The sequence below is a fragment of the Elephantulus edwardii genome, unplaced genomic scaffold, assembly GCF_000299155.1.
Source record: "Elephantulus edwardii isolate Elephantulus edwardi_28Jun2011 unplaced genomic scaffold, EleEdw1.0 scaffold00064, whole genome shotgun sequence".
Taxonomy (NCBI): domain Eukaryota; kingdom Metazoa; phylum Chordata; class Mammalia; order Macroscelidea; family Macroscelididae; genus Elephantulus; species Elephantulus edwardii.
This window is the reverse complement of record NW_006399814.1, coordinates 238,250-262,524: the sequence shown is the minus strand read 5'-3', so window position 1 is coordinate 262,524 and position 24,275 is coordinate 238,250. Positions and strand designations below refer to the sequence as shown.

General features: G+C 56.4%; 2 protein-coding genes across 2 annotated transcripts; one reads left to right on the top strand and one right to left on the bottom strand.

Annotated features, from left to right (window-relative positions):
• The first annotated feature begins 218 nt into the window (after nt 1-218).
• On the top strand, nt 219-8,521 carry MAPK8IP2 (mitogen-activated protein kinase 8 interacting protein 2). The gene is made up of 12 exons (XM_006888012.1): nt 219-283; nt 1,131-1,236; nt 2,506-2,769; nt 2,875-2,968; nt 3,057-4,268; nt 4,523-4,598; nt 4,904-5,076; nt 5,165-5,274; nt 5,817-5,924; nt 6,026-6,096; nt 8,145-8,243; nt 8,449-8,521. Exons 1-12 carry the CDS (start codon nt 219-221, stop codon nt 8,519-8,521), a joined length of 2,451 nt encoding a protein of 816 aa, XP_006888074.1.
• Nucleotides 8,522-15,581: 7,060 nt separating this feature from the next.
• ARSA (arylsulfatase A) lies at nt 15,582-18,133 on the bottom strand. Its single transcript, XM_006888097.1, has 8 exons — nt 17,919-18,133; nt 17,534-17,774; nt 17,234-17,452; nt 16,984-17,153; nt 16,690-16,814; nt 16,486-16,613; nt 16,033-16,135; nt 15,582-15,931 (listed from the first exon to the last, which is right to left on the bottom strand). The coding sequence occupies exons 1-8, from the start codon at nt 18,131-18,133 to the stop codon at nt 15,582-15,584; spliced, it is 1,551 nt and encodes a 516-aa protein (XP_006888159.1).
• Between the last annotated feature and the right edge of the window lie 6,142 nt (nt 18,134-24,275).

Below are 24,275 nucleotides of genomic sequence, written 5' to 3'. Positions count from 1 at the left end.
GCGTCCCTGTCGCCCCCTCCGCCCTGTCCTCCTCCCCTCCCCCTGCCCTGTCCGCTCGCTGCTCGGTGTCCGGCCGCTGTCGCCCACTGTGCCACGGGCCGTGTCGCAGGGCGTGTCACGAGGTGACGGGCCGAGGCCCAGGGAGGGAGGACCGGGGGCGCGTGGCTGTCGCTGCGTGCGCCCCTCCCCGCCGCAGTCGGAGGCCTTCCCCGGAGAAGATGGCGGATCGGGCGGAGATGTTTTCTCTTTCCACCTTCCACTCGCTGTCGCCGCCGGGTTGCAGGTACGCACCTTGATGCCCCAGGCTTTGGGGCCTTCACCTGATGCTGCCCCTTCTCCGCTTGGTCCTCGGCCATCCACCTTCACCCATCCTCTGGCCCTTTGCGCACCCAACACGCCCCACCTTAGGCAGCCCTCCGCGCGTCCAGTCTTTTCCTTTTTTGTCCCCCTTCTCCAGTTCCAGCGACCAGAGACCCCAGCAACTGTCACACTTCCCCTCCCTCCCCCATGAGGACCATTGCCGCACCCAGCCTGGGTGGCCGACTCCCCTGGGCTGAGGCCCTGGCCTGAGCCTCCGAGGGCAGCCGGTGGACAGGATGGATGCTGGCACACCCAGTGTCCTTGTGGCCCTAAGGGACCTCGGTGGAGGGCCTGGTGGGCCCAGGAAGGGCAGAGATGGGCCTGCTTGGAGTCTTGGGGGAAGAGATGGCCTGGGGAGGGGGCTGGACATCTAGTGTAGGCCTGGCTGTGGGCAGGAGGGAGGCAGAGGGCCAAGCTCTGCCCCCAGAGCAGCTGACCCCTCCCTCCTACTGCTGCAGCTTCACCTCCCTTCCCCCAGCTCCTGGCGCAGTGGGCCTCCCCTGGGCCCAGTCTATGAAACCCAGAGGGCCCCAAGATCCAGGAGTAGGGAGCAACTGCTGGCTCTGTGGGGGAGGGTAGCTTCCTCTGGGGCTGGTGTAGCCAAGGCGGAAGGGGATTTCTAGGGAGCAATGTTGGGGGTTCAAGTTTGTCTGACTGTGAGTCTGGGATGGTTGCTCTGGATACCACAGTCCACCTCCCTTCAGAGCTTAGTCCCTGGGAGCCCAGAGCTGACCCCTGTCCTTGTTCTCTGATCCTGGGCTCCTCTCCAGGGCTCCTCAGGACATTAGCCTGGAAGAATTTGACGATGAGGACCTGTCTGAGATCACCGATGATTGTGGCTTGGGCCTCAGCTACGACTCTGACCACTGCGAGAAGGTGGGAAGGGGCCAAGCCTGGAAGAGGGGAACTGCTTAGAGCTCCCTTGGAGTTTGGGGGTGGGCCTGAGCTCTGCCTTAAAGTAGAAGTCCCTCTTACCACTTTGACCTAAGGGCCTCTTTATAGGAGCCTTTTCTCACATCCTAAGTTGGCTCTTCTCTGCACACCTAAACTTGGCAGTCGTTGCCTGGCCTGGTCTGAGATGGGATGTGCATCAGCTTTGCAGACTAAAGCCCACTCACTGCCCACAGTGCTCAGGTCACTTCTCAGAAAGACACTGTCCAGATGCCATTTGCTTACCCTTGTCCCCTGCTCTGTCAAGCATCTGCATTCATCTGCCTCATCTCCCCCTTCTCAATCTCTTCCTATCGCCATTCCATTTCTTCCACTGCCCTGCCTCTACATCACTGGTTTTGTTCAGTCAAGAAATATCTGAACTGAGGGCCTTCTGGGGGCTAGGAGCTGACCAGGACAGGTGTGGCCTTGGCCCTCAGGAGGTGAGACTGACTTGTAAGGGACATTAACAGGGACTCCACATATTACAAGGTCTGCATTCCAGAAGGGGAGAAGGGGCACAAGTACTGTGGATGGAGAGGGAACCAGAAGGTCTTCCCACAGGAGGGTCTTCCGAGAGGGACAACAGGAACCAGGCTCATAGGGAGGAGTCACCAGGGAAGCATCCTGCTGTCCCAGACTATGTTCCTGCCTGTGTCCTGAGTGACAGGCTTTTCTCAGTGATGAGGGCGCTCCTACACAGATTGGACACAGCCCTGTCTTTATGGAGCCTGCAGTCTCATGGAGGACAGACCAAAGTCCACGTACAGTCGCTGATAAATGCCAAGAAGAAAGCAGTAGAATGGGGCAGGGAGGAAGGTCAGAAAAGTGGGCTGAAGCCACTGGCAAGGCCCTGATCACTCAGGAGTAGGATCCTTTCCCAAACACCTGTATGTTCTAAACTGTCATGCTGGCTGCAGTGGGCAAGGTGCACTGGAGGTGGCCCACCTGGGACCCCAAGTCATCACCACACACTCTGACCTGTGCCCCTAAGTTGCTACCATGTACTCTGATCTGTGACCCCATACTACCATTACGCACTGACCTGTCACCCCAAGTCACGTGAGTCACCACCATACACTCTGATCTGTGACCTTGAGTCACTGTGACCCCAAGTTGCCACCATGCACTCTAACCTGGGACCCTAGGATCTGGGACGCCAAATTGCCACTATGCACTCGGGCCCAGTGCTGCTATCCCTCCGTTTTCCTGCAGGACAGCCTCTCCCTGGGACGCTCGGAGCAGCCGCACCCCATCTGCTCCTTCCAGGAGGACTTCCAGGAGTTTGAAATGATTGATGACAATGAAGAGGAGGAGGAGGAAGAGGAGGAGGAGGAAGAGGGAGAAGGGGAGGGTGAGGAAGGAGGCCTCCATAGCTCCAAAGTTCCTGCTCAGGAGCCCCTGATCCCCTCCCCCTCTGTCACCGAGCTGCACAAGCACCGACCCACCACACTTCACCTGAGCACCCTGGGAGCACAGGTGAGTGGGCCAGCATCACCGGCCTGGTCATCTGGGCCCTCACTGCCCACCTGGCCTATTCCAGTGCCTGGACGCCTCCCCCAGAACAGCTCTCTACTTCCCTAGGATTCCCTGAACAACAACCGCAGCTTCGACCTTGTCCCTCCGGACCCCTGGCCAGAGACGCTGCTGAGCACACTGCCCCCGGAGGCCCTCCAAGGTGAGTGATGCTAGGCACATGCAGGAGGGAGAGGCCACTGGAAGGAGGCCAGGCCTCAGTGACCAGCCACCTCCTTCTCCCCTCACAGAGGTCTCCGGTGCCCTCCTGCCCACAGACACAGGCCCCCAAGGGTCATGTTCCCCCGTGCGGCCAGGCTGCGACTGCCAAGGGAACCAGCCGGCTGGGCCCCCGGCTCCGGGTGGGGCCTCGCCTTCCTCAGATCCGGGCATCGAGGCTGACCTGGGCAGCCGCGAGGGCCGGCGCAGCAGCCAGGAGCTGTCCACGCCAGGCTCAGACTCCGAAGGCCCAGGGGGCGCACGCCTGGGCCGCATGATCTCGTCCATCTCCGAGACCGAGCTGGAGCTGAGCAGCGACGGCGGCAGCAGCAGCAGCGGCCGCTCCTCACACCTCACCAACTCCATAGAGGAGGCCTCATCGCCAGCTTCGGAGCCGGAGCCCGAGCCCCCACAGGAGCCCCCGCGCCGGCCTGTCTTCCTGCCTGTGGGCCCCGACGACACCAACAGCGAGTACGAGTCCGGCTCTGAGTCCGAGCCGGACCTCAGCGAGGACGCCGACTCGCCCTGGTTGCTCAGCAACCTGGTGAGCCGCATGATCTCCGAGGGCTCCTCGCCCATCCGCTGCCCCGGCCAGTGCCTGTCACCACGCCCGCCGGGGGAGCTCACAGCGCCGGCCGGCGGGGACACCGAGGCCACACAAGCCACAGCGCAGGCCGGTGTGGAGCTGGTGGACATGGAGACGCTGTGTGGGCCGCCGCCGCCTGTGCCCACTGCACCCACCCGGCCTGGTCCAGTGCAGCCGGGGCCCTGCCTCTTCCTTAGCAACCCCACTCGCGACACCATCACACCGCTCTGGGCCGCTGTGGGCCGTAGTGGCCGCCCAGGTCGCACCTGTTCCGCTGCCTGCTCGGAGGAGGAGGATGAGGAGGAGGAGGAGGAAGAGGAGGAGGATGACGACGAAGCCGAGGAAAGCTCGGTGGTGCCACCGGGGGGCAGGCCTGGCTCTGCGCCACGGGATGCCTCGCTGGTGTACGATGCGGTCAAGTACACACTGGTGGTGGACGAGCACACCCAGCTGGAGCTGGTGAGCCTGCGGCGCTGCGCCGGCCTTGGGGACAACAGCGAGGATAGTGGAGGCGAGGCCAGCGAGGAGGAGGCTGGGCCTGGGCTGCTGGGCAGCAGTGGAAGTGGGGACCTGGAGGACGCCTCCCCAGACAGTCCTGACCTCACCTTCTCCAAGAAGTTCCTCAACGTCTTTGTCAACAGCACATCTAGATCCTCCAGTGAGTGGAGGTGGGAAGAGCGGGTGCTCGCTCTGTGCCTGTTCCCAGACTCTGTTTCCAAAAGCACCCGGGGCAGCCATTGGCAGCCATCCTGCTCAAGACATGGGCCTCTGGCCTGCCCGATCTCAACTGGGTGGAGGTGGGGTGAGGGGCTTGCTGCTTCCCTGTCTTAGGGTAGAAGCCCAGATCAGGTGGAAGTGGGCACCTGGCTCCTCCCCACCTGTCTGTTTTGTCTGTCCTGCTCTCTGCCTCAGGCACCGAGTCTTTTGGCCTTTTCTCTTGTCTGGTGAATGGCGAAGAACGGGAGCAGACCCACCGCGCAGTCTTCAGGTGCCACCTCCCTCCTCTCCTGCAGCTGTGGCCAGACCCCTTCCTCCTGTCCACAGTCTTTTTTATTGTGATTTTAATGAAAATGTACAGAGAAGTTGGATTTTCATTCATTCATTGTTTCCTATTTTCCTCCCTACCCCACCACAGTTCACTTAAAAAAATTATTCATTGTTGCATAATTTCCTCCCTGCCAACCTACTCCCACCCTACCCCACCTGTCCATGGGCATCTGAGGACAGAAGGGGTGCTCCCTATGCAGCTCTGCCTCCCCCCGGGTGACTTCTCACCTCTGACCCTGATGGCAGGTTCATCCCTCGTCATCCAGACGAACTGGAACTGGACGTAGATGACCCTGTGCTAGTGGAGGCAGAGGAAGACGACTTCTGGTTCCGAGGTTTCAACATGCGAACCGGGGAGCGTGGAATCTTTCCTGCCTTCTATGCTCATGCGGTGCCTGGCCCCACCAAGGACCTGCTAGGTGAGGCCCTCCCCCCGGGTGTAAGGGGTGGGGTGGCAGCTGTGGTCACACAAGCCCCACCCCTTGACCCAGGCATGTGGGACTGCAGGCAGCAAGCGGAGCCCTTGTTGGGTGGACCGATTTGACGTGCAGTTCCTGGGCTCCGTGGAGGTCCCTTGTCACCAAGGCAATAGCATCCTGTGTGCTGCCATGCAGAAGGTTAGTTTGGGGAGATGCAGGGATGCTTTGAGGGGCCAGAGTGAGACCAAGGGGTGGAAGGCCTTGAGGTGGGCCAGAGTGGGCCTGCAGGCTGGGTACAGCATCTGATGGATGCCATAGAGGACATGAAGCACTCTCACCCCCACCTTGCCATCCTACTTCAGAGGCTGAGCTGACAGAAAAGCTCGGAGCTTCTGCTGGCCCCTCCTGCCCTTCAGCTTGCTCTCCTTCTGTCTGAAAACAAGGCTGGTCCTTGGCTCTATGCCCTTGTTCACTTCATTCATTCATTTGCTCATTTGCTCCGGGGTGTGGTGAACAGAAAATGTGACTGGAGGGAGAAAGGGACAAATAGCCAGGGCTAGCTGAGCACCCAAGCCAGTCAGGAGCAGGTGGGGTAGGGAGGGTGTCCTAGCACCCTTGACCATCTCACAGGCCTGCATCTCACAGGCTTCAGCACTAGGTTAAAGAACCTAAAAGTTCCAGGTGTGCCAAGAGGTGAGCGAGGCCCCTTGAGACCCACTTTCCCTGGGCTTCTTCCCCAGATTGCCACAGCACGGAAGCTGACCGTCCACCTGCGCCCTCCTGCCTCCTGTGACCTTGAGATCTCTCTTCGGGGGGTCAAGCTGAGTCTGAGTGGAGGAGGCCCTGAGGTGATGGTCAGGGAACTTGGGCACAGGAGAGTGTTGGGGTCTGAAAGGGGCCTAACCTTTCTCCACCTGACTTGCCATCTGTCTGATCACTTCTGTGCTAGTTCGAGCGCTGCAGCCACTTCTTCCAGATGAAGAACATTTCCTTCTGTGGGTGCCACCCCCGCAATAGCTGGTGAGAGCCCACTTCCTGAGTCTATTGCCCTGGGCCCTCTAAGCACCTGGCAGCAGGCCCTCCATCCACGAGGCCCTCCATGAACAAGCCCCTTTGTGCACAAACCCCTCCATGCACCTGTCCCACCATGCACTGGGTCCTCAGTGCATCTGGCCCTCCGCACAAGCCCCCCCGTCCACCTGTGCCTCCATGCACTGGGCCCTCTGTGCACAAGCATCTCCGTGCACCTGCCCCTCCATGAACAAGCCCCTCTGTACACTTGTCCTTCTATGCACTGGGCCCTCTGTCCTGTTCCTCCATGCACTGAGCCTTTCTTGAATCAGGCTCTCCATGCAGTGGCCTCTCTGTGCACCAGGCCCTCTGTACACTGGGCCTTTGCTCTGTACAGCCTAGGTGGGAGTTGGACACACACTGTGAAGAAGATGGCTTTGCACCACCAAGGAGACCTGGGGAGATGCAGCCAGTTCCCCTGGAGACCCTTGATGGGCTGATTGTTGGTAGCCCTGAGCAGAGGTTGGCCAGGTGTGGGGTGTCAGGGAAGCAATTGTGAAGAGCTATCTAATTGACAGAGACAAGAATTTGTACCAAGGAGCTTGTGCTGGCTCCATTAGCCGTGGGCCCTGGCACCCAGGGCCCAGCTTGTAGCTGATTCCAGCACTGTCAGATGCTGCCTCCGCCACAAGGTTGGCCAGGGGCAGTGCAGTGGGATGTGGTAAGACCTGGTCACTTAGCAGATGAGACCAACTGGAGGTGAGGGTAAGCTGGAGGCTTGGCAGCAGGTGGCATCACACTCTGAGAAAAGAAACAGAGTGACCAGGCCTGGGAGATAGACCAGAGAGATCTACAAAGTGAAGGGCCAAGTGACTCAGGCTTAGTGAGGATGACAGACTGTGTAGGGGGCTGCAGGATCAGGGTCAGAGAACCCAGTGGGGGCTAGTGGGTCCCTGTGTCCCAGATAGAGGAGGTGAAGGGCCTGTGAAGTCAGTGGGCCTGATGAGGAGTAGGCAGGTGGGGATGATGACCTATGGGAGAGGCACATGGGTGAGAGACCAGCTCAGCCATCCTTCTGGGACCTAGGTGTTAGATGCTGCTGAAGGCATGAGAGGCAGAACAGTGCCCAGCTCAGACCAGGACAGTGGACATGCATTGCCACCACACAGAAGGGCAGGCTTCCTTATCCAAAAGGATATCTCAGGCCTGGACCCTGCAGGAAGGACATGTAGGGCTTGGTGACCAGAGACGGAACCGGAAGACCAGGAGCCACTTCACAGGCTGGGCCTTCCTTGGCCTCACTGTCCAGCGTGGGTGGTAGCCAGTGCCCAGCAACCCCTCACATTAGATACTGCAGAGTGCTAAGGGAGGCCAGATGGCAGGCCGCGCATGCGCAGAAAGCAGTGCGTGATGTTGGGTGAGGCCCGAGCCACGTCCTGCCACTGGCTCGGGTTCTGCAACGTTACTGAGCCCTCCTGACCTGCAGGGAGCACCTTGCGTTGGTCTAGAGGAGATGGAGTAGCATTTCTAAGTCACACGTGAGTTTAGCCGATTTACAGCTGCCAGGTGAGAAGTTGTGTTCATGGCAGACTGGGCTTGCTCTCTGCAATGACACTCACGTGATGTGGTCTCGGGCCCTGGGGCCCTGAGGTCTCAGGTTGCAGGACATTGCACACTGATTGGTGGCCGGGTCTTGGGAATACCAGAGCAGATTCCAGAGAGGCGCAAACCATCAACAATGAAGGAGGTTGCAGGGCAGAGGCGTCCCCGGGGAAGGGCTGAGGGGCGGGGCCAGGGTCTAGAGGAAGGAGCTGGGCCCAGCTGCAACCTTATGCCAGCGGGGCAAATCCAGAAAGCGCAATGGGGACACCTGGGGCTGGCCAAGGAAGGGAGGTCTGGCTGGTGTCCAAGCCAGATGTCCTACTACGATTCTGGGACGAACCCCCACCGGTTTAGATCAGACTCCCTGAAGCCCGGTGACGTTCCCTGCCCGCCTACCAGCGGCCGCGGGGTAACCTGGGGGGCCATGCCTCTGACCCCCCACGCCCTGCCCCCAGCTACTTCGGCTTCATCACCAAGCACCCCCTGCTGAGTCGCTTTGCCTGCCACGTGTTCGTCTCCCAGGAGTCCATGCGGCCGGTGGCGCAGAGCGTGGGGTGAGCAGGGACGGATGGGGTGCATCGGGGTGGGGGGACTGGGCGGCTGGCAAAGCAGAGCAGTGGTGGAGGCCATGCCTGTAGGTGAGTCCCCAGTGGGGGAGAGGGGAGGGGACACTCGGAGGGGTGGAGGCCACGTGAGTGGTGTGGCATTGGGGGTGGGGCCCAGAGGAGCCTTGCTTGACGCCGCCACCCGCACCCCCAGCCGCGCCTTCCTGGAGTACTACCAAGAGCACCTGGAATACGCCTGCCCCACAGAGGACATCTACCTGGAGTAGCTGCCCGTCGCCCTGCCCCACCCCATCTGCTCCTGGCGGCTGGGCTGGGCTGTCTCTAGGCCCCAGGGGCTTTGACAAAGACTGAGTTAGGGTGTGAATTAGGGGACTTTACTTTCATGGGTGTCTCTGAGCTCCTTCCTCACCCTTGTTCCCTGACCTGGCCTTCGGGGGCCTCTGGAGCCCTTACCCCGATCTTTTTCTCTGACCTAGCCTTTCTGTGTCACCTCATCTCTGTCTGTCCCTTGGTGTCTGACCAGCTGTTTTTCCCTGGGTCCTTGCCTTTCCCCGTGTCTGTCCCCTGCCCTTAGCCCCTGGTGGACTTGGGGGTGTGGGGGAAAGTCAGGCTCCCAGAGGCCCCGTCTCCCCCTAATTTATAAAGGAATTTTCATTTTTATAGACTCTAGGGGTCACCCTGCCCTTGGCCACAGAGACAAGGAGAAGCCTGCCTGCCCCACCTAGAACTCAGAGGGTTACAGGGAGGGTCCCCAGAAGAGCCTGAGGGACTTGGCATGTCTTTCCATGCCACCCCCAGACCTGCCTGAGGAGGTGCCCTGGGCCTGGCCTGCCCGCTTTCCGCTGCTAGCACCCTGGTCCAGTGCGCCTGTATCTGCCCCATGCTGTACGTGGCACTGCCCACTGGCCTCAATAAACTCTGCTTGGTGTGATTCTGGCTGTCCCTCAGGGTAACTGTGCAGGGGCTGAGACCCCAGGGTGACTAGGGTAATGGGTTGCTAACAGCTCTTTTCCAGTGCTGGGGCAAGTGTTCTGGAAGGAACCTCCTCAGAGTCATGTGATGTGCTGGCAGAGAAATAGGCAAAGAGGAAGAGGCCCCATCAGGCAGTCACTGGGCAGGAGGGGGTGCAAGTGAGTGATTTCCGCCTTTATGACTACTCCAGAGCTGCTGTGCCACCTGCCATTGTACTTAACTTCCAGGTGGGTGGAAGTGGCACAGGTGAAGGGCAAAAGGGGCAGGCCACTGATTTTGCCTAGCCCCACTGTCTTTGCTTCCCTCGGAGCACAGCTGAGGCATTGTGGAACAGAGGAGCAGAGCAGTACTCACACACTGGAGACTGTGTCAATACTGGCCTGGAGCCACCCTGAAGGATAGGAAGTGGGAGCCTGGGTCGGAGCCCCTGATCTCCTGGTCAGAGCTCCAGGGACATGGAGTCCCTACTTCCATGGCAAGTCCTCAGGACCATGGCCCAACCACCACTGAGGTCTGAGGTGTCCAGGACACCACTGCAGAGCTGTGGTCTGATGCTGCCTCAGACACTTCAGGAGGTGTTGAGGGCAGGCTTGGCTGGGGGTCCTGGTGGGAGGGTGATAGGGATGGCAAATGGCACACCCAGGAGGGGACCTTCAGGACATTGCTGAGTGAGGCTGGAGACCCAAGTCTGCCCTAGTGGCTGTCCTCATCTAGTTTGCAGGTGTGGACACATGTGGCTGTGGTGGAAGTCCCCCAGAGCCTTGTCAGTCATCAGCCCAGTCACATTTGGTAGAGCTGGTGCAGACGCAGGGGGGACATGGCGTACTCATTGCAGTCAGTGTGCCTAGTATGTGTCTTTGAGCATTGGTGAACAGATGCCGTTACACACAGCTTTGTAGAAGGGCAGACAAAATAACGGTGTTAGTGGGGGGAAAAGACTGCCTTCAGAAAAGCCAATCCTGGAAATGGCTGAAGTGGAAAAAGCAGTTCTATTACATGTGTGCATTTAGGAGACAGGGAGTATCTTGTGGTTAGATGCCATGGAGTCCACTAGGATTCATAGTGACCCTGTGAACAGATCTAAACTGTGCCCTATCTGGCACCATCCTCACACCACCCTAACAGTCTCTGATATGCTCAGCCCCTAGTTACAGTCACTGTGTCATTATATTTGTTAAGAGTCTTTTCTTCCTCTGAGCCTCCACATTTTCTAGCATGATGTTTTTTCCAAAGACTAGCCCTTCCTGACAATATGCTCTAAATCCATGAGACAGTGTTTCACCATCCTTGCCGCTACGGAGCACTCTGGTTGCACTTCCTCTAAGGCAGACTTGTCCATTTTGCAGTCTATCTTCAGTATTCTCCAAAACAACTCAAAGGCATTGGTATGTCTTCTGTCATCTTTATTCATGGTCCAACTTTCAGATGCATAGGAAGCAATTGAGAATACCAAGGCTTGGATCAGGTGCACCTTAGTCTTTAAACTGACATCTTTGCTCTTTAGCACTTGGGACTTAACAGCAAATTTTCCTAGTGAAACATATCTTTTGATTTCTTGAATGCTGCTACCATGGGGAGTTCTGCTGACCCAATGGGTAAGGAATTATGCTGTCAACCCAAAGGCAGAGGGTTGGAACCCACCAGCTGCTCCATAGGAGAAGATGGAAAAGTCTTGCCCTGTGCCATTTACAGCCTCTGAAAACCTGCTGGAGGGTCAGCTGTGAGTCAGTTCCAATTCAATGGTAATGAGTTGAAGAGATACCCAGACTGCTCATGTTTGGCGTCTTCCTGCACCTTGTGATACTGGCATTAGCTGACGTTGGCCTTCTGGTCTCAGGGGGGAAAGCTATGATTTAGCACATCATATAAAGTAGAAAGAAAAATCTGAGATTAAGAGAAAACCTACCAGTAATTAAAGTTTTACCCAGTTAAAGTTGTCCTCCTTATTCATTGAGAGATGGCGTGGTGATAGGAAGTTTTGCTGCTAACCCAAAGTGTGGTTTCTCATGCAGTTCAAACCCACCAGCAGCTCTACCAGAGAAAGATGAGTAGTTTCCTCTGTGCTATTTACAGCCTCCAAAAACATGCTGGAAGGTCAACTATGATCCCACTTGATAGCAATGAATATTGAAAAGGTCATCTTTGGTACAAGGTCAGAAATCCTGTTATATTACTTGAAGAGAGTGAAGACCCTTCAGTCTTACTAAATATTATGTTTTTAAAAGCCCCAAAATGGCTGCAACAGTATATGGACTAGGAACTGCCAGAAATTTGAGTTGATGTAAGATGGATCTTGACAGCACCAGAAAGATGTCTACTTGTGTTTTATTGACTATGCAAAGGTATTTGAGTGAATCTAACAAATGGATAACTTAGAATACTTAACTATACTCTGCGAAACCTCTCCGTAGACCAGGAAAGAGACATCTAACCAGAACGAGGGAATGCTGCATGGTCTAAAATCAGGAAAGGTGTGCAGCAGGGTTGGATTCTTTCTCCATACCTATTGAATCTGTATACTGGACAATTCATTCAAGAAGCCAGACTATATGAAGAAGAATGTGCCATCAGGATTGGACAAAACTCACCAACAATCAGTTATGCAGATGACAACCCTGCTTACATACTGAAAAGGATTTGAAGTACTTGCTGCAGAAGATCACAGACTACAGCCTTCAATATGGATTACATTTCAATATTGAGAAAACAAAAATTATCACCACTAACCTGATAGGCAACATCAGAAAAGACTGAAATTGTCAACAATTTCATTTTACTTGGACCCACAGTCACCACCAAAATAAAAAGTTATGTTGTCGGGTGAATCTGCTTTCCAGGACTTTTTTAAAGTGTTAAAGAGCAAGGATGTTAGTTTAAAAGACTAAGATGTGCCTGATTCAAGCCATGGTATTTTAAGTTGCCTCCTGTATATCTGAAAATTGGACAATGAATAGAATGACAAAGAATACTGCCTAAAGAACAAACAGTTCTGTCTTGAAGGAAGTGCAACCAGAATGCTCTTTAGAGGTGAGGATGGTGAATCTTCATCTCCATGTATTTGGACATATTATCAGGAAGGGCCAAGTCCTTGGAAAAAGACATCATACTGGGAAAGGTCAGAGAAAGAGAAGAGGACCCTCAACAAGATGGATTGGCATAGTGACTAACAGCTTTGAGCATATCAGAGATGATGAGGGTGGGGCAGGGTTCAGACCTGTTGTTATACGGTTGCTATGAGTCATAGTTGACGTGATGGCACCTAACAGCAATATCAAGAAAACAAAGATCTTACCACTGTGCCTGTTGGCAGCATCATGATAGATGAAGACTGAGATTTTTAACAATTTCATTTTGCTTGGGCCCACAATCAACACTTCTGGCACCAACAGTCAGGCAATCAAAAGGTGAGTTGCTTTAGGAAAGTTTGCTGTCAGGGACCATTCCAGAGTGCTAAAGAGAAATTATGTCAGTCTCACATAACAACAACAACAAAGACTAAGGTACACCTGATCCAGTTCATGGTCTTCGCATTTGCTTGCTTTGCATCAGAGAGCTGGACAATGAGTAAGGATGACAGAAAGAGAATTGATGCCTTTGAGCTGTGGTGCTGGAGAAGAGTCTTGAACATACTGTAGACTGCCAAGCGAACAAACAGATCTGTCCTGGAGAGAGTGAAAGCAGGTTGCTCCTTGGATGCAAGGATTTTCATGCTCTGTCTCACAAACTTTGGACATGTTGCCAGGAGGACATCATGCTTGTAAGGGTTGAGGGTCTGTGCAGGAGAAGACCTGGATGAGATGAATTGACTCAGTAACTGGGGTAGTGCTGTCAGGTGTGTCAGAGACTGAGGTTGGCTCGGGATAGGACAGGGTTCAGAGTATTGTTCTTAGAGTCAGTATGAGTCGTACTTGACTTGACAGCACATAACACAATGAAAAAGTCTTCAAAACTGTCCTAGGCTAGAAGAATAAGGGACTGCAGTCTGATGAGGAAGCCTCCTTCAATTGTCATAGGGAAAAGGGCCCTTCTTCCTTTACAAATAGTATTAAATACTAGGTTTGCTGTTGCTATCTTTCCTGTTGTCATTGTACCTAGTTAGCCCTCTGAGTTGATGACAAAAGGCGATCTGGTTTGCTTCTTCATGCCACATAGAGAAGCCAGTCCCTGCTGCGCTGGTCATAGTGTGGGGTACCATCACTGCAGGGGACGTAAGCTGAGCACTGGTTGTGCCCACAGCAGCCAAAGGTAGTAGGTCAGGCCTGCTGCTGGCTTCCCTCACCCCAGGGATACTGTCCTCTGCCTGGAGCCCATGGGGACCAGTTGTGCTGCCATTGCTGGGTGGGAAGGTGATAGCTGTGCTGTCTCAGGACAGAGGAGCCCAAAATGAAGGAGTCTTGATCTCCTGCACCCTCAGTGTGTACATGTGTATGGATGGGTGTGCAGTTGTACATGTTAAGTGCATGCACATACACACATGTAAGTTGTGTGCACATGGGCATGCATATATTCACACACCAGTGTACCTGTGCATGTGAGCATGCATACATTGTGTACATATTTGGCATATATATACATGTGTACATGTGAACACATGTATATGCATGTGGACTAACATGCATTGTGTAAAAGTATGCATGGGTGTGTACACACAGATTTACATGCACTGGCATGTGTGACTGCATGTGCTCATACATGACAGTGTACACTCCTGTGACCACATGTATGCATACAGTGTGCATACAGATGCATGTATACGTGTATAGCTATAAGGTGTAATCATGACCACTCCTGTTGTGCACATATACATGTGCATGCATAGTGCACACATATACACTTACAAGGAGGCAAATGTGTATGTTCATTTATTGTGTACACGTGTATGTGAACATGTGTCTTGGGTGTGTACATCTCAACACACGGACAGGCATGTATGTACATGAGTGTTCACATACATACTTGGGTGTTATACACATGTGCACGAGAGCCAGCATTATTGAAGAATACATTGTGCTGAAACTTTGAGAAACCTAATTCTCAGTGAGACCCAGAATGCTAGGAGTGGGGTCTTGTTGCTTTCTTCCATGGAGGTGCCCTGTGCACCCGTGCTCACCTGGAGCCCAGGATCTGTACGCGACACAGCAAGTGACAGCCCAACATCAGTGAAGCAGTTTATTTCCTCACCAAGCCTCTGGAGGGCGGTGGCTGCAGTCATGGGCTGGCAGCAGCAGGACTTTAGGATGTTAGGGAGTGAGTGGGGCTGGCACCTCTGCACCTTGGTACTACCTGTCCAAGTAGCTGCTCAGACACAGCTGTATCCGCACACCTGACTCTCCAAGGAGGGAAGCGGGAGGAGCCAGCCCTCACACACTGACCAGGACTCTAGGCCACATAGCCCTGACAAGGGTGTCCTCTCCTAAGGTGAGGGTGATGGCACCCTCACCCCAGGTCATAAGCTATCCAACAGTGGGAAAAATGAGGCCCATCAGGAGGCAAGTGGGTGGCTGCTGCCTAGCTGCTCGTCCACATGGCCTTGGGACCATTTATACTTGACCACCAGCCACCACTTCCCTTGCTCATCCAAGCCTGAGAGCATGACCAGGACCTCTGAGAGCTACTGTCAGATGCTACAACAGGGCCTTGTTCCTGCACAGACATGTGAGCACAGGTGGGTGTCCAGTGCTACCCTAGTGACCAGGGGGCAGGCATGGGCAACCCTGAGGGGAGAGAAGGAGCACAGGGTGTCCTCTGTAGAAGCGGCTGTGCTGAAACCTGGGGATGAGGAACGGGCCAGCTGTCAGGGAGCAGGAGGGTGACCTTGTCTGCTGAGGTGGGGCTGGGTTCTCAGGGGCCAGGCAGGAGTTAGGACACAGGCAGAAGCTGCCTCCCGAGAGCCCTGCACACTCTTCACACTCCTTGGCCTTTCCAATGATGACCTGTACCAGGTGCTACTTCCCCTTCCCCATGTGTGCACAGGCCCAGAGCACCTGGGAACCATTTCCTCAGCTACAAATAGGGCACAACTTTTCTCCTACACCTGTGCAGTTAGGGTGAGCAAGTGCCAGTCCCACCTCCTGCTGGCTCTGTGTCTTTGGACCCAGCCGCCCCGCCCCCCCCCCAATTCTTCATCACCTCTCTGCCAACAGCACCTTCCTTAAAGAACTCACATGAAGGTTACAGATGACATCTACAGGTCAGCTGGGCTGGCCAGCGAGATGCCATGTTGTTAGCTTGTGTTATCTTACAGACCCTTCCATATACCTGTGCCAGTATAAACACTCTCACAGCTAACACATGACCCATGTGGGGCCCTGGTGTTGGCTAGGGCTGGGTTTGGGGTTCAGGCTTGTTTGGGGGTTAGGCCTGTGACGGAGACTTGTTTTTACTGCCAAGTTCCTGATCTGGGCACGAGCAGCAGCCTGGCCAAGGCTTGCAGGCTGGCTGACAGCAGACCTGCAATGCAGGGTCCTCCCCGAGGGCCATTTGGCTGGGGCCAAAAGTCACCTCAGCATCGAAGTGGGCCTTGAGCACCTGCAGCTCCTTCAGTGCCTGCAGCACCTCTTGGGAGACCTGGGTCATGCCCCCTAGGAGGTCATAGTTCTCACCGGGGTCCACAGAGAGGTCAAAGAGCAGTGGGGGCTCATGGATGGTCAGCGGGCTTGTGATGTGGCAGGCTGGGTCAGCTGTTGTGTCACTGAGAGCAGAGCCTAGAGGGCAGGGGGCAGATGGGGCCAATGAGTAGAAAGCAAGGGACTCACCCCTGCATAGAACGTAAAGGGAGGGGGCTAGGCGAGCCAGGGATGATTACCCTGGGTGTAGAAATGAGCCTTGTACTTCCCATTCCGCACGGCAAAGACCCCATATATCTCGTTTGGGTTGACCGGATGGAAGAAGACAGACTGCCGTGGGCTCTGGAGGCAAAGTTAAGGGGTCACAGAGTGGGGAAAGCCCTGAGCTATCAACACCTGCCCTGAGCACCTGCTCCTAGCCCTCCTAGGGCCTGGGGCTGCAGCTGGGCCGCCCACATGCCACCTGCCCACTCACCCCAGATGTCTTGTTTATGCTGTGCCTACACTACCTTCACACCCATACTCACCCCTCTGTGTTCACACCAGTGCTCCTGCTCATGTTAGGCTCACACCAATGCTTGGGTTCAAACCATGCCCACACTGTGTTCACATTCACACAGTGCTTGTGTTCACTCTATGCTCATACTACACGCATGCGTAATTCATCCCTAAGTCCTGGGGTCATGGCCCACCTTGCCAGTGCCCAACAGCACAGGGCTGAGGTCAAAGCCGTCCAGGGTAACATTGGGCAATGGGGCCTCTGCGAGGGCAGCGAGGGTAGGCAGCAGGTCTAGGGAGCTGGCCAGTTCATGAGTCACTCCTGTAGGCAGAGGGCTGTCACTCACTCAGTCTGCTGCCAGGGGGTCAGGGGGTGAAGGGGGGGCCTGGGGACTAACCGGGAGTGATGTGGCCTGGCCAAAAGGCCAGGGCTGGCTCTCGCACGCCTCCTTCATAGGTGGTCCCCTTTCCACATCGCAAGAGGCCAGAGCAGCCACCACGGAACATCCGCATTGTCTCAGGCCTGGACGCCAAGAGGTGACTGTCTGCGATAAGCCCACTGTGGACCCTCAGCCACCACCATCCACAGACCACACCGGGCTGACCCTGGCCTAACCAAGGTCACTGTTCCTGGCCCCTGCATCCCACCCAATCCTCAGGGTGCGGCCGGCAGGAATGGGGAAGCTGCATACCCGTTGTCTGAGGTAAAGATGACCAGTGTCTCTCTGAGCAGACCCAGGTCCTTAATGGTGGCCATTAGGGCCCCTACAGCTGCATCCAGCTCCATCAAAGAGTCTCCAAACGGCCCACGGCCAGAACGCCCCGTGAAGCTCTCCCCACTGAACTGGGGGTAGTGAGTATGCTGCAGGCGGAGGGCTGGAGTCAGCATCTGGTGGGTGTGGGGGAAGGGAGGGGCGCGCGCAGGTGCCCCCAGACACTCACATGGGAAGCATAGTACAGGAAGAAGGGGCGGTCCTGACTTTTTGCATCCGCCATGAGGTCTCGAGCAAAGGCTACGTATCGGGCCTCCAGGCCAGGAAGCCAGGGGGGCTGTGCCTCTACAGACAGGTTGGCCAGCAGTGGGATGGGGACCAGGCCTTGGTCACAGTGGCCCTCACATGGGATATTCGGTGGGAAGCAGGTCAGGTTCTGGCAGGGACCCTGGGAAGCGGTTCCAGTCAGGGGCTAGGGCTTTGGGTAGAGGGCGCAGGAGGACAACCTGGGCCCCCAAGGATCTCATACCTGGTCATGAGAGTAGGGGATACCCAGGAACCGGTGGAAGCCCTGGTGAGGGGGTAGAAAGACTCCTCCAGGCCCCACCCCAAGATGCCATTTCCCAGCCATGCCTGTGAGGTAGCCTCGGGCCTCCAGGACCTCAGCCAGTGTCACCTCCTCCAGGGGTAGGCCCCCCTTGGAGCCAGGCTTCAGGACTCCAGGGTACATGCCCGTTCGCACAGGGAGTCTCCCGGTGAGGAGAGCGGCCCTGCAGACGGAGGCAGGGGGACCAGTGGAGGAACAATGGGGACAAAGGCAGGGACACCCCAGGGGACGCTCCCCGCCATCCCTCAAGCCACAAAACCCAGGAGAGAGGAGTCCAGCGTCTGCGGCTGCGGGCTGTGCTCCTCACCGGGAGGGTGTGCACAGTGACATCGGCACGTAGAAGTCGGTGAACCGCAGCCCTGCCGCGGCCAGCTGGTCAAGGTTGGGGGTGCGCGAGCTGGGGTGGCCGTAGGCGCCCAGGTCCCCATAGCCCAGGTCGTCGGCAAAGATGACCACGAAGTTAGGTGGGCCGGCAGCAACCAGGCCGGCCAGGGACAGAGCAAGAGGCCACAGAGTTTCCATGGATGCGCAGCGAAGGGCTGGCCAGGGACCCCTGGTGGGGAAAGCAAACTGGCCCCAAGAACGGAGTCCCTGCCACGACCCCTCCCCAAAGACCCCAGACTCCGCTGGGTCAAATCCCTTCCTCACTCTGGATAGCCCACTCGGACCCGCACAGAGCCAGGAAGTCGAGGCTTGCAATACGACCTCCACGTGTCAGAACCTTGGGCGAAAAACTGGTCCTGCACCAAGAGCTCCCCACTCGGAAGTCACCCGACCTGCAATTACCTGCGGGAGAGTGACAAGGAGCAGAACGCCGCCAGGGGCCACCGCTTCCGGGATGCTTCCTGCTTCCGGCCAGCGTGGCCCCGCCCAGCCCCTGGGCATGTATCCCGCCTGTCTCCTCCCAGCACCCCCCACGCCCCGGCTGTTCCCACCCCTGGGCCTGTTCCCCATGCCCCACCTGCCCGCTGACAATCTCACCTGCCCCCCCCCCCCGGGCTGTCCCCATCCCACTCCCCACCCCAGAACTTGTTCCCCACCCCACCTGCCCCTGGACTGTCCCCACCCCCTGGGGCTTCACCCCTCGGCCCGTTCCCCTGCCCCGCCCCTGGGGCTGTCCCCACCCCCAGCCCCGCCCCTGGGATTGATGACACACCCCCCATCCCCTCCCCCCCGTCCCTGTTTCCCCGCCCCTGGGATTGTCCCCCACCCCCCGCCCGTACCTGGGCTTGTTCTCACCACCACAAACCCTGGGGCTGTCCCCACCCTTGCCTCTGGGGCCGTTTCCCCCATCCGCCCCTGGACCTGTCCCTCTCACCCCTAGGCCTGTTCCCACCACCGATCCTGAGCTTGTTTCGCCCCGCTGCCCCTGAGCCTGTTTTTTTCCCCCCTCCCGTCTGTCTTCCCCCAACCCCTGCCCCTGGGCCTGTCTCCCCGACACCAGCCCCGGGGCCTGTTCCCCCTTGTGGTTTCTCGGCCCCGATCGGGGCGGTACTGGAGGCTGCTGACTGGGTGGGATGGGACAGGGGGCGGGGCTAGCAATCAAGCAACAAGCCGGGGGCGGGACTATCCGGAAGGGAATAGTCTGGGGGGCAGGGCTGGAGGGCTCTAGGCGGGCCGGGGGCGGGGCTGTAGGGTGTGAGGGGTCGCCGGGGCGAGGCTGGAGGGCATATGGACGACTCGGGGACGGAGTTGGAGGGCGACGGGTGGGGAAGAGGGCGGGGCTAGCAGACATGAAACAAGCCGGAATTAACCAGCTGGAGGTGGGGCTGGAGGGCGCAAGCGGCGGTTGGGGGTGTCAGGGGAGGTGCTGAAGGGCGAGGGGCGGGACCTGGATAGAGTCGGGTTGGAGGACCAGGCACAGGATTGGAGTCGCGAAGGAGACAAGGGGGGGCGGGACCGGGGGCGTGGCTAGCAGCCATGAAACAAGCCGGGGGCAGGGCTAACCGGAACAGGCTGGAAAGCTCAAGGTGGGCCGGGGGCGGGGCTGTAGAGTCCTAGGGGCCGCCGGGGCGGGGCTAGAACGTGCGTGCCGGACCTAGCGCAAAGGAGCCAGCGGGGGGTCGGGCAGGCGGTGTCAGGCTGAGCGTGGGCGGGGCTGATGGGTGCGGGCCGGGGCGGGGCCTGGGTCCTCCTTGAGCGGTGCTGTGGGGAGTGGCAGGGCGGGGCGGGGCTTGTGTGGACAGGAAGTGTGTCTAGGGGCAGTGACTACCAAGTGCTTCTTGGTGCTAGGGCGGGGCAGGGGCGTGCCCTGGACGTGTCCTAAGCAGTTATCTTAGTCCACTAGGTCGTTTCTAGGGACTTAGCTAGGGTGTTAGATGCAGGGCCAGAACCTCTAGGGTCTCCGGTGGGGTCCCGGGCTGGAAATGAGACTTTGACTTTGGGCTGCTCATTTCTCTGGTTTTTATGCTGGTCTTCTGGAGTCGCTGGGGCCTCCCACCTGGCCAGCAAAAGGCGCTCTGTGCATCCACTTGCAACGATGGCCATGCTTGGACTACGCTCCCAGGGGAGGTAACTGTGAGGTGGCTCTCGTACTGTGAGGCTTGGGAGTATTTTTCAGCAAGTCTGAACATCAAATATATGGGTGCTTCACCCTGAAAATGAGTAGGTCAAAGGGAAAGGTACTCGAGACTATGAAATAAGTGAGGGGAGCCAGCTGGATTTGGAGTTCCCTCAGGAGAATGTTCTTCCAAACCCCTTCCCCTCTCCGTGTGAATGCTCGGGGGTCTGGATGGTCAGCTTCAGCGGGGAGAACTGGTCCCAGCTCCCCTGCTGGAAGGGTTATGGACAAATTACAGCTGCTTTGATCCTCTGTTTAGCTGTAAAATGGGACTGTCAAGACTACTCCTCGTGGGAGCTATAACCTAGAGAGAGGCTCCAAGGTTAGAGCAGTTCTTGGACAAGTCCCCAGGCAGTGTTCCTCCCAGGTGCACTAAAAGCAGTGCCCGACCCAGAACAGCCCTATACTCCCAGCCCTAACACTGTGCCCTCCACAACAGGGCAGACCTCCCAGGTCCTCGACCTTGTGCTTTGGGCTCATCCCTCAGGGGGAACTTCGGGCTCTGATTCATAAGGCATCCTGGGACCAGCGTGCTCCAGAGGAGACCTTCAACCCGGGAGACAGTGGAGTAGTGCGTAGGGCTACTGGAAAGGCCTCTGAACACTGGAGGGGTGGGGGGAGGCCCAGGGCTCCATCAGCAAAACCCAACCTGGATGCTCCCAGATGACCCGCCAGCTTGTGGAGGGCAAAGCCCGGAGTGCGATATCTACAGGGCAGAAGTCTAGTAACCCAGAGATGGGCTGGGGACCCCAAGTCTGGCTGCTGCTCAGTCAGTGGGGCTCAGGTGAGTCTACAGTTGACACAGTGTTTCCTGAGCAGAACTTGGAACCAGTTCCTTCAGGTAGAATCTTACCACCATGCCCATATATGTGCCACCAGAGGGAGCTTTGGCAGCCTCGTGGCAAGGAGTCACACTGCCAACTTGAAGACACGCAGTTCAAATCCACCAGCTGCTCAGTGGAAGAAAGACGCGCATCTCCTCCCATACGATTTATCAGCTCTGAAAAATTGCCGGGGGTCAGCTATGGGTTGGTTCCGACTCAAGAATGCATAGCAACCATGTCCACATGTGTGGTAAGGGTATGGGCATGTGGCAAAATGTAGGTTCTGGCTCAGAAAGGCCTGGAGAGGGACTGCTACACTGCTAGCTGGAAGGCCAGCAGTTGGCACCCACCGGCTGCTCCTCCTGTTGAGATTTCCAGTCTCAGAAGCTGGGTGGAGGGTCCAGGATTTGAGGGTCTGGGTTTGGGGCAGGAAATGCAGAGTCTCCATAGAGACTCAGACCAGAAGCAATCAGTTCAAAGCCCTATTTCTGGGTCTGTGCGTGGGTGTGCATTCCCCGAGGGGTGGGTGGGTTGGTGCTGCTGCACTGGGCTGTGATCTAGAGCTGGACAGAGAGTGCTTTCTCTGGCCCAGAAATCTTTGAGCCTGTAATTGGAGCGATCTCTGCAGTTGGTTGGCGCTATGAATCGAAGTTTACAAAGGCACAAACTGAAAGTGCTTTTTTGTCTTTCCACTGCAAAGTGAGAAGTACCCCAGGTGGTGCTGGAAGACCCAGTGTCTGGAAGAGCCTGCCTGGATTGGACCCTGTGCTGATGCCCACAGCCCTGGTAGCTCTGGAAGCCTACAGGGTGGGCTCAGATGCAGTGGTATTGCCCACTCTGACCTCTGTCCTTCGCACTGGCAGCCGAGTGTTGCCATGTCTGTTCAAAGCCTCTGTGGGCTGCCGCTGTCTTTGGAGATGTGAGTCTTTTTTGGTTGCTGTGGGAGCCTGGGAGTGGAAGCTAGGCTGGCTGGGGCAGAGCTGCCCCTCCCTGCATGAGGGTCAGCCTGGGACAGAGCCTAGATCAGAGGCCGCCTGTGGGGCTGGGAAGTGGCTCAGATGCCTGGGGCATTGCTAATTTGGGACAATGCCCACAGACGTGGGAGAAGGGCCTTGAAGTGAATGTATGGGGTTTTTCTTTCTGCCACTTGCGTAGGGATGGGGGAGTCTTCTCTCCTGGGCCAGGTAGGTGGTGGGCGGAGATGGACAAGAAGCAAGGTTTCTTGACCACATGGGGGACTGTACAGGCAGATGGAGAGAACCAAGAGCAGACACAGGCCAGGGGCAGGAAGTAAGGGGACCCTTACCCTGCAGCCTCCTCCTTCCCCAGCCTTCTAGCCCTTCATCACCACCCCTTTGCTCCTGTGCACCCCTCAGCCTCCTGAGCTGCCTGTCCTCTCAGCACACTGAGGGCTTCATTTCCCCTCCAGAGAGGAGTTGGCTTTGCAGGCCTAGCTGGATGGTGTGATGATGGGCTGGTGGTGGATGCCAGGAAATAGTAGGAAGGTGTCCTAGGGAGCTGCGCTGTGGCACCCAGTGAAGGGTTCTCTGAGGTCTTAGGCTGGCCAGCTCTAGAGTTCTCAGACAAAAAAGAGAGAAAGGGAGACCCTAGGCTGTGGGCTGTGACAAAGACCACAACCACTGGTGCTCCTCTAGTTCCTGGATGAGAAGCAGACCACAGCTGCAAGCCTCTGCCAGCAGAGCCAGTACTGGTCGTGTTCCTTCCCTCCAGAGGGGCAGCCTCAGTGAGCTGACCACACACCAAGGGACACAGGGCCTTTCCAGGATGGATGGGCTCTGGACATCCCAGTAGTCCTGTACCCACAGGTTGTAATAAGACTTTGGGGTTAAGTGAGAAATGCATGTGGATCAAGTTCTCATGGTGGCTGCACTGGTACCTGGAGTCTGGTCTGTGCTAACTCCCCTGTTACTGAGCCTATCACTGGTGGATGCAGTGAATCAAGAGGTTATGATCTAGGCTTCGGGAGCTGCCCACCTTGCCACCACAACTTCAAACCTCACAAGCTTAGTACATGCTCATGTCTTGATCACAGAAAGTCTAATTGCAGCCGAGGCAGGGTGTGTGGTAGGAGGTTTGCTTAGGGCAGTCTATTACTAGAAGCTCCAAGTAGACTCTTGTCCCCTAGTCCTCCCAGTGATTTTTATGGATACCAGTTCCCTGCATTATATACCTTTCCGCTCAAACCAGACACATGGATGTTTCCAATCTACAACTGAACCCTGGCTCTTAGAGTCAGTAAGATGCTATGTCAGAAGAACTGAGAAGCTGTGGTGTGAGAACAAAGGGGTATGGGTGGCATCTCATGGGGGTCAGCAAGCAGCTCATGAATGATGGCTTTCTCTCTTTATGTGACCTTTCTGCCCACAGTCCAGTAACTCCCACAAGATGATGGATGGGATTCTGCCAGTACGGTGTGTAGAACTCTTGCTGGTATTGGCTGGAATCAGAGGCTTGCATCCCACCAAGGTGATTGAGCAATTTTGCTGTCAAACTGAGTTTAAATAGAGTCCTTCCCAGAGCCCGGGGAGGGTGACCTCTCTGCCATGAACAACAAAAGCCAGGAATGGGGCACACCCTTTGGACCCAGAGTGTCTGCATCTTGGGGGCAGAAACTCCCAGGTCTGTGACACTGAGCAGGGGAAATGTGTGGTGGGAGTAGGAACACTGGGAAGTCACACTGGAGACTGGAGCAGTAGGGGAGGCCAGCAGCATGGGACAGCAGAGCCATGGGGTCAGCAGGCAGCTGTAGTGTGTTTCCTGACCCAGGGTCTGAGAACTGAGCACCTTTGGGCAGAAAGCTTCCTGGTGTGGTGAGGTTGCTCCGGGTACTTCTCAGCAAGCAAAATAACTGTAAATTCTTGCCTGACTAGGACACAGGGTAGCAAAAGGCATGGTCAAGAAGAAGCTGTCCTGTTCTAAAAATTGTATCTGGAGTTGTTACTTCCAAGTTATTCCTGATGCTGAACTGTAACTCATGACTCTCCTGATAAATCCCATATTGCTGTTATTGTTATGTATCGGAGAATCAGAATTGACCCATAACTGACCCTCTGGTGGGTTTTCAGAGCCAGTTAATCTGCTCAGCCTTCTCTCGTGGAGCAGCTGATTGCAGCACATCTTCTTACTACTAGACCACCAGAGCTCCCTGAAGTTATGGGTATGTTGCATGAGTTCTATGTGGCCACTGCACTGAACTTCTGAGAAGCAAGAGGGCTGTGGGAGGATAGCTGTTGTCCAAATTGGTGAAAAGATAGAAGAG

Excerpts from the sequence above, each read along its gene's own strand:
- MAPK8IP2 (XM_006888012.1), top strand. The coding sequence starts at position 219 with ATGGCGGATCGGGCGGAGATGTTTTCTCTTTCCACCTTCCACTCGCTG. Across the intron at positions 1,237-2,505 it reads ACTCTGACCACTGCGAGAAG|GACAGCCTCTCCCTGGGACG; the intron begins GTGGGAAGGGGC and ends GTTTTCCTGCAG. Across the intron at positions 8,244-8,448 it reads CCGGTGGCGCAGAGCGTGGG|CCGCGCCTTCCTGGAGTACT; the intron begins GTGAGCAGGGAC and ends CCGCACCCCCAG.
- ARSA (XM_006888097.1), bottom strand. The coding sequence starts at position 18,133 with ATGGAAACTCTGTGGCCTCTTGCTCTGTCCCTGGCCGGCCTGGTTGCT. Across the intron at positions 16,136-16,485 it reads TGCTGTTGGGCACTGGCAAG|AGCCCACGGCAGTCTGTCTT; the intron begins GTGGGCCATGAC and ends CTTTGCCTCCAG. Across the intron at positions 15,932-16,032 it reads GGCTCATTTCTACACCCAGG|GCTCTGCTCTCAGTGACACA; the intron begins GTAATCATCCCT and ends CCTGCCCTCTAG.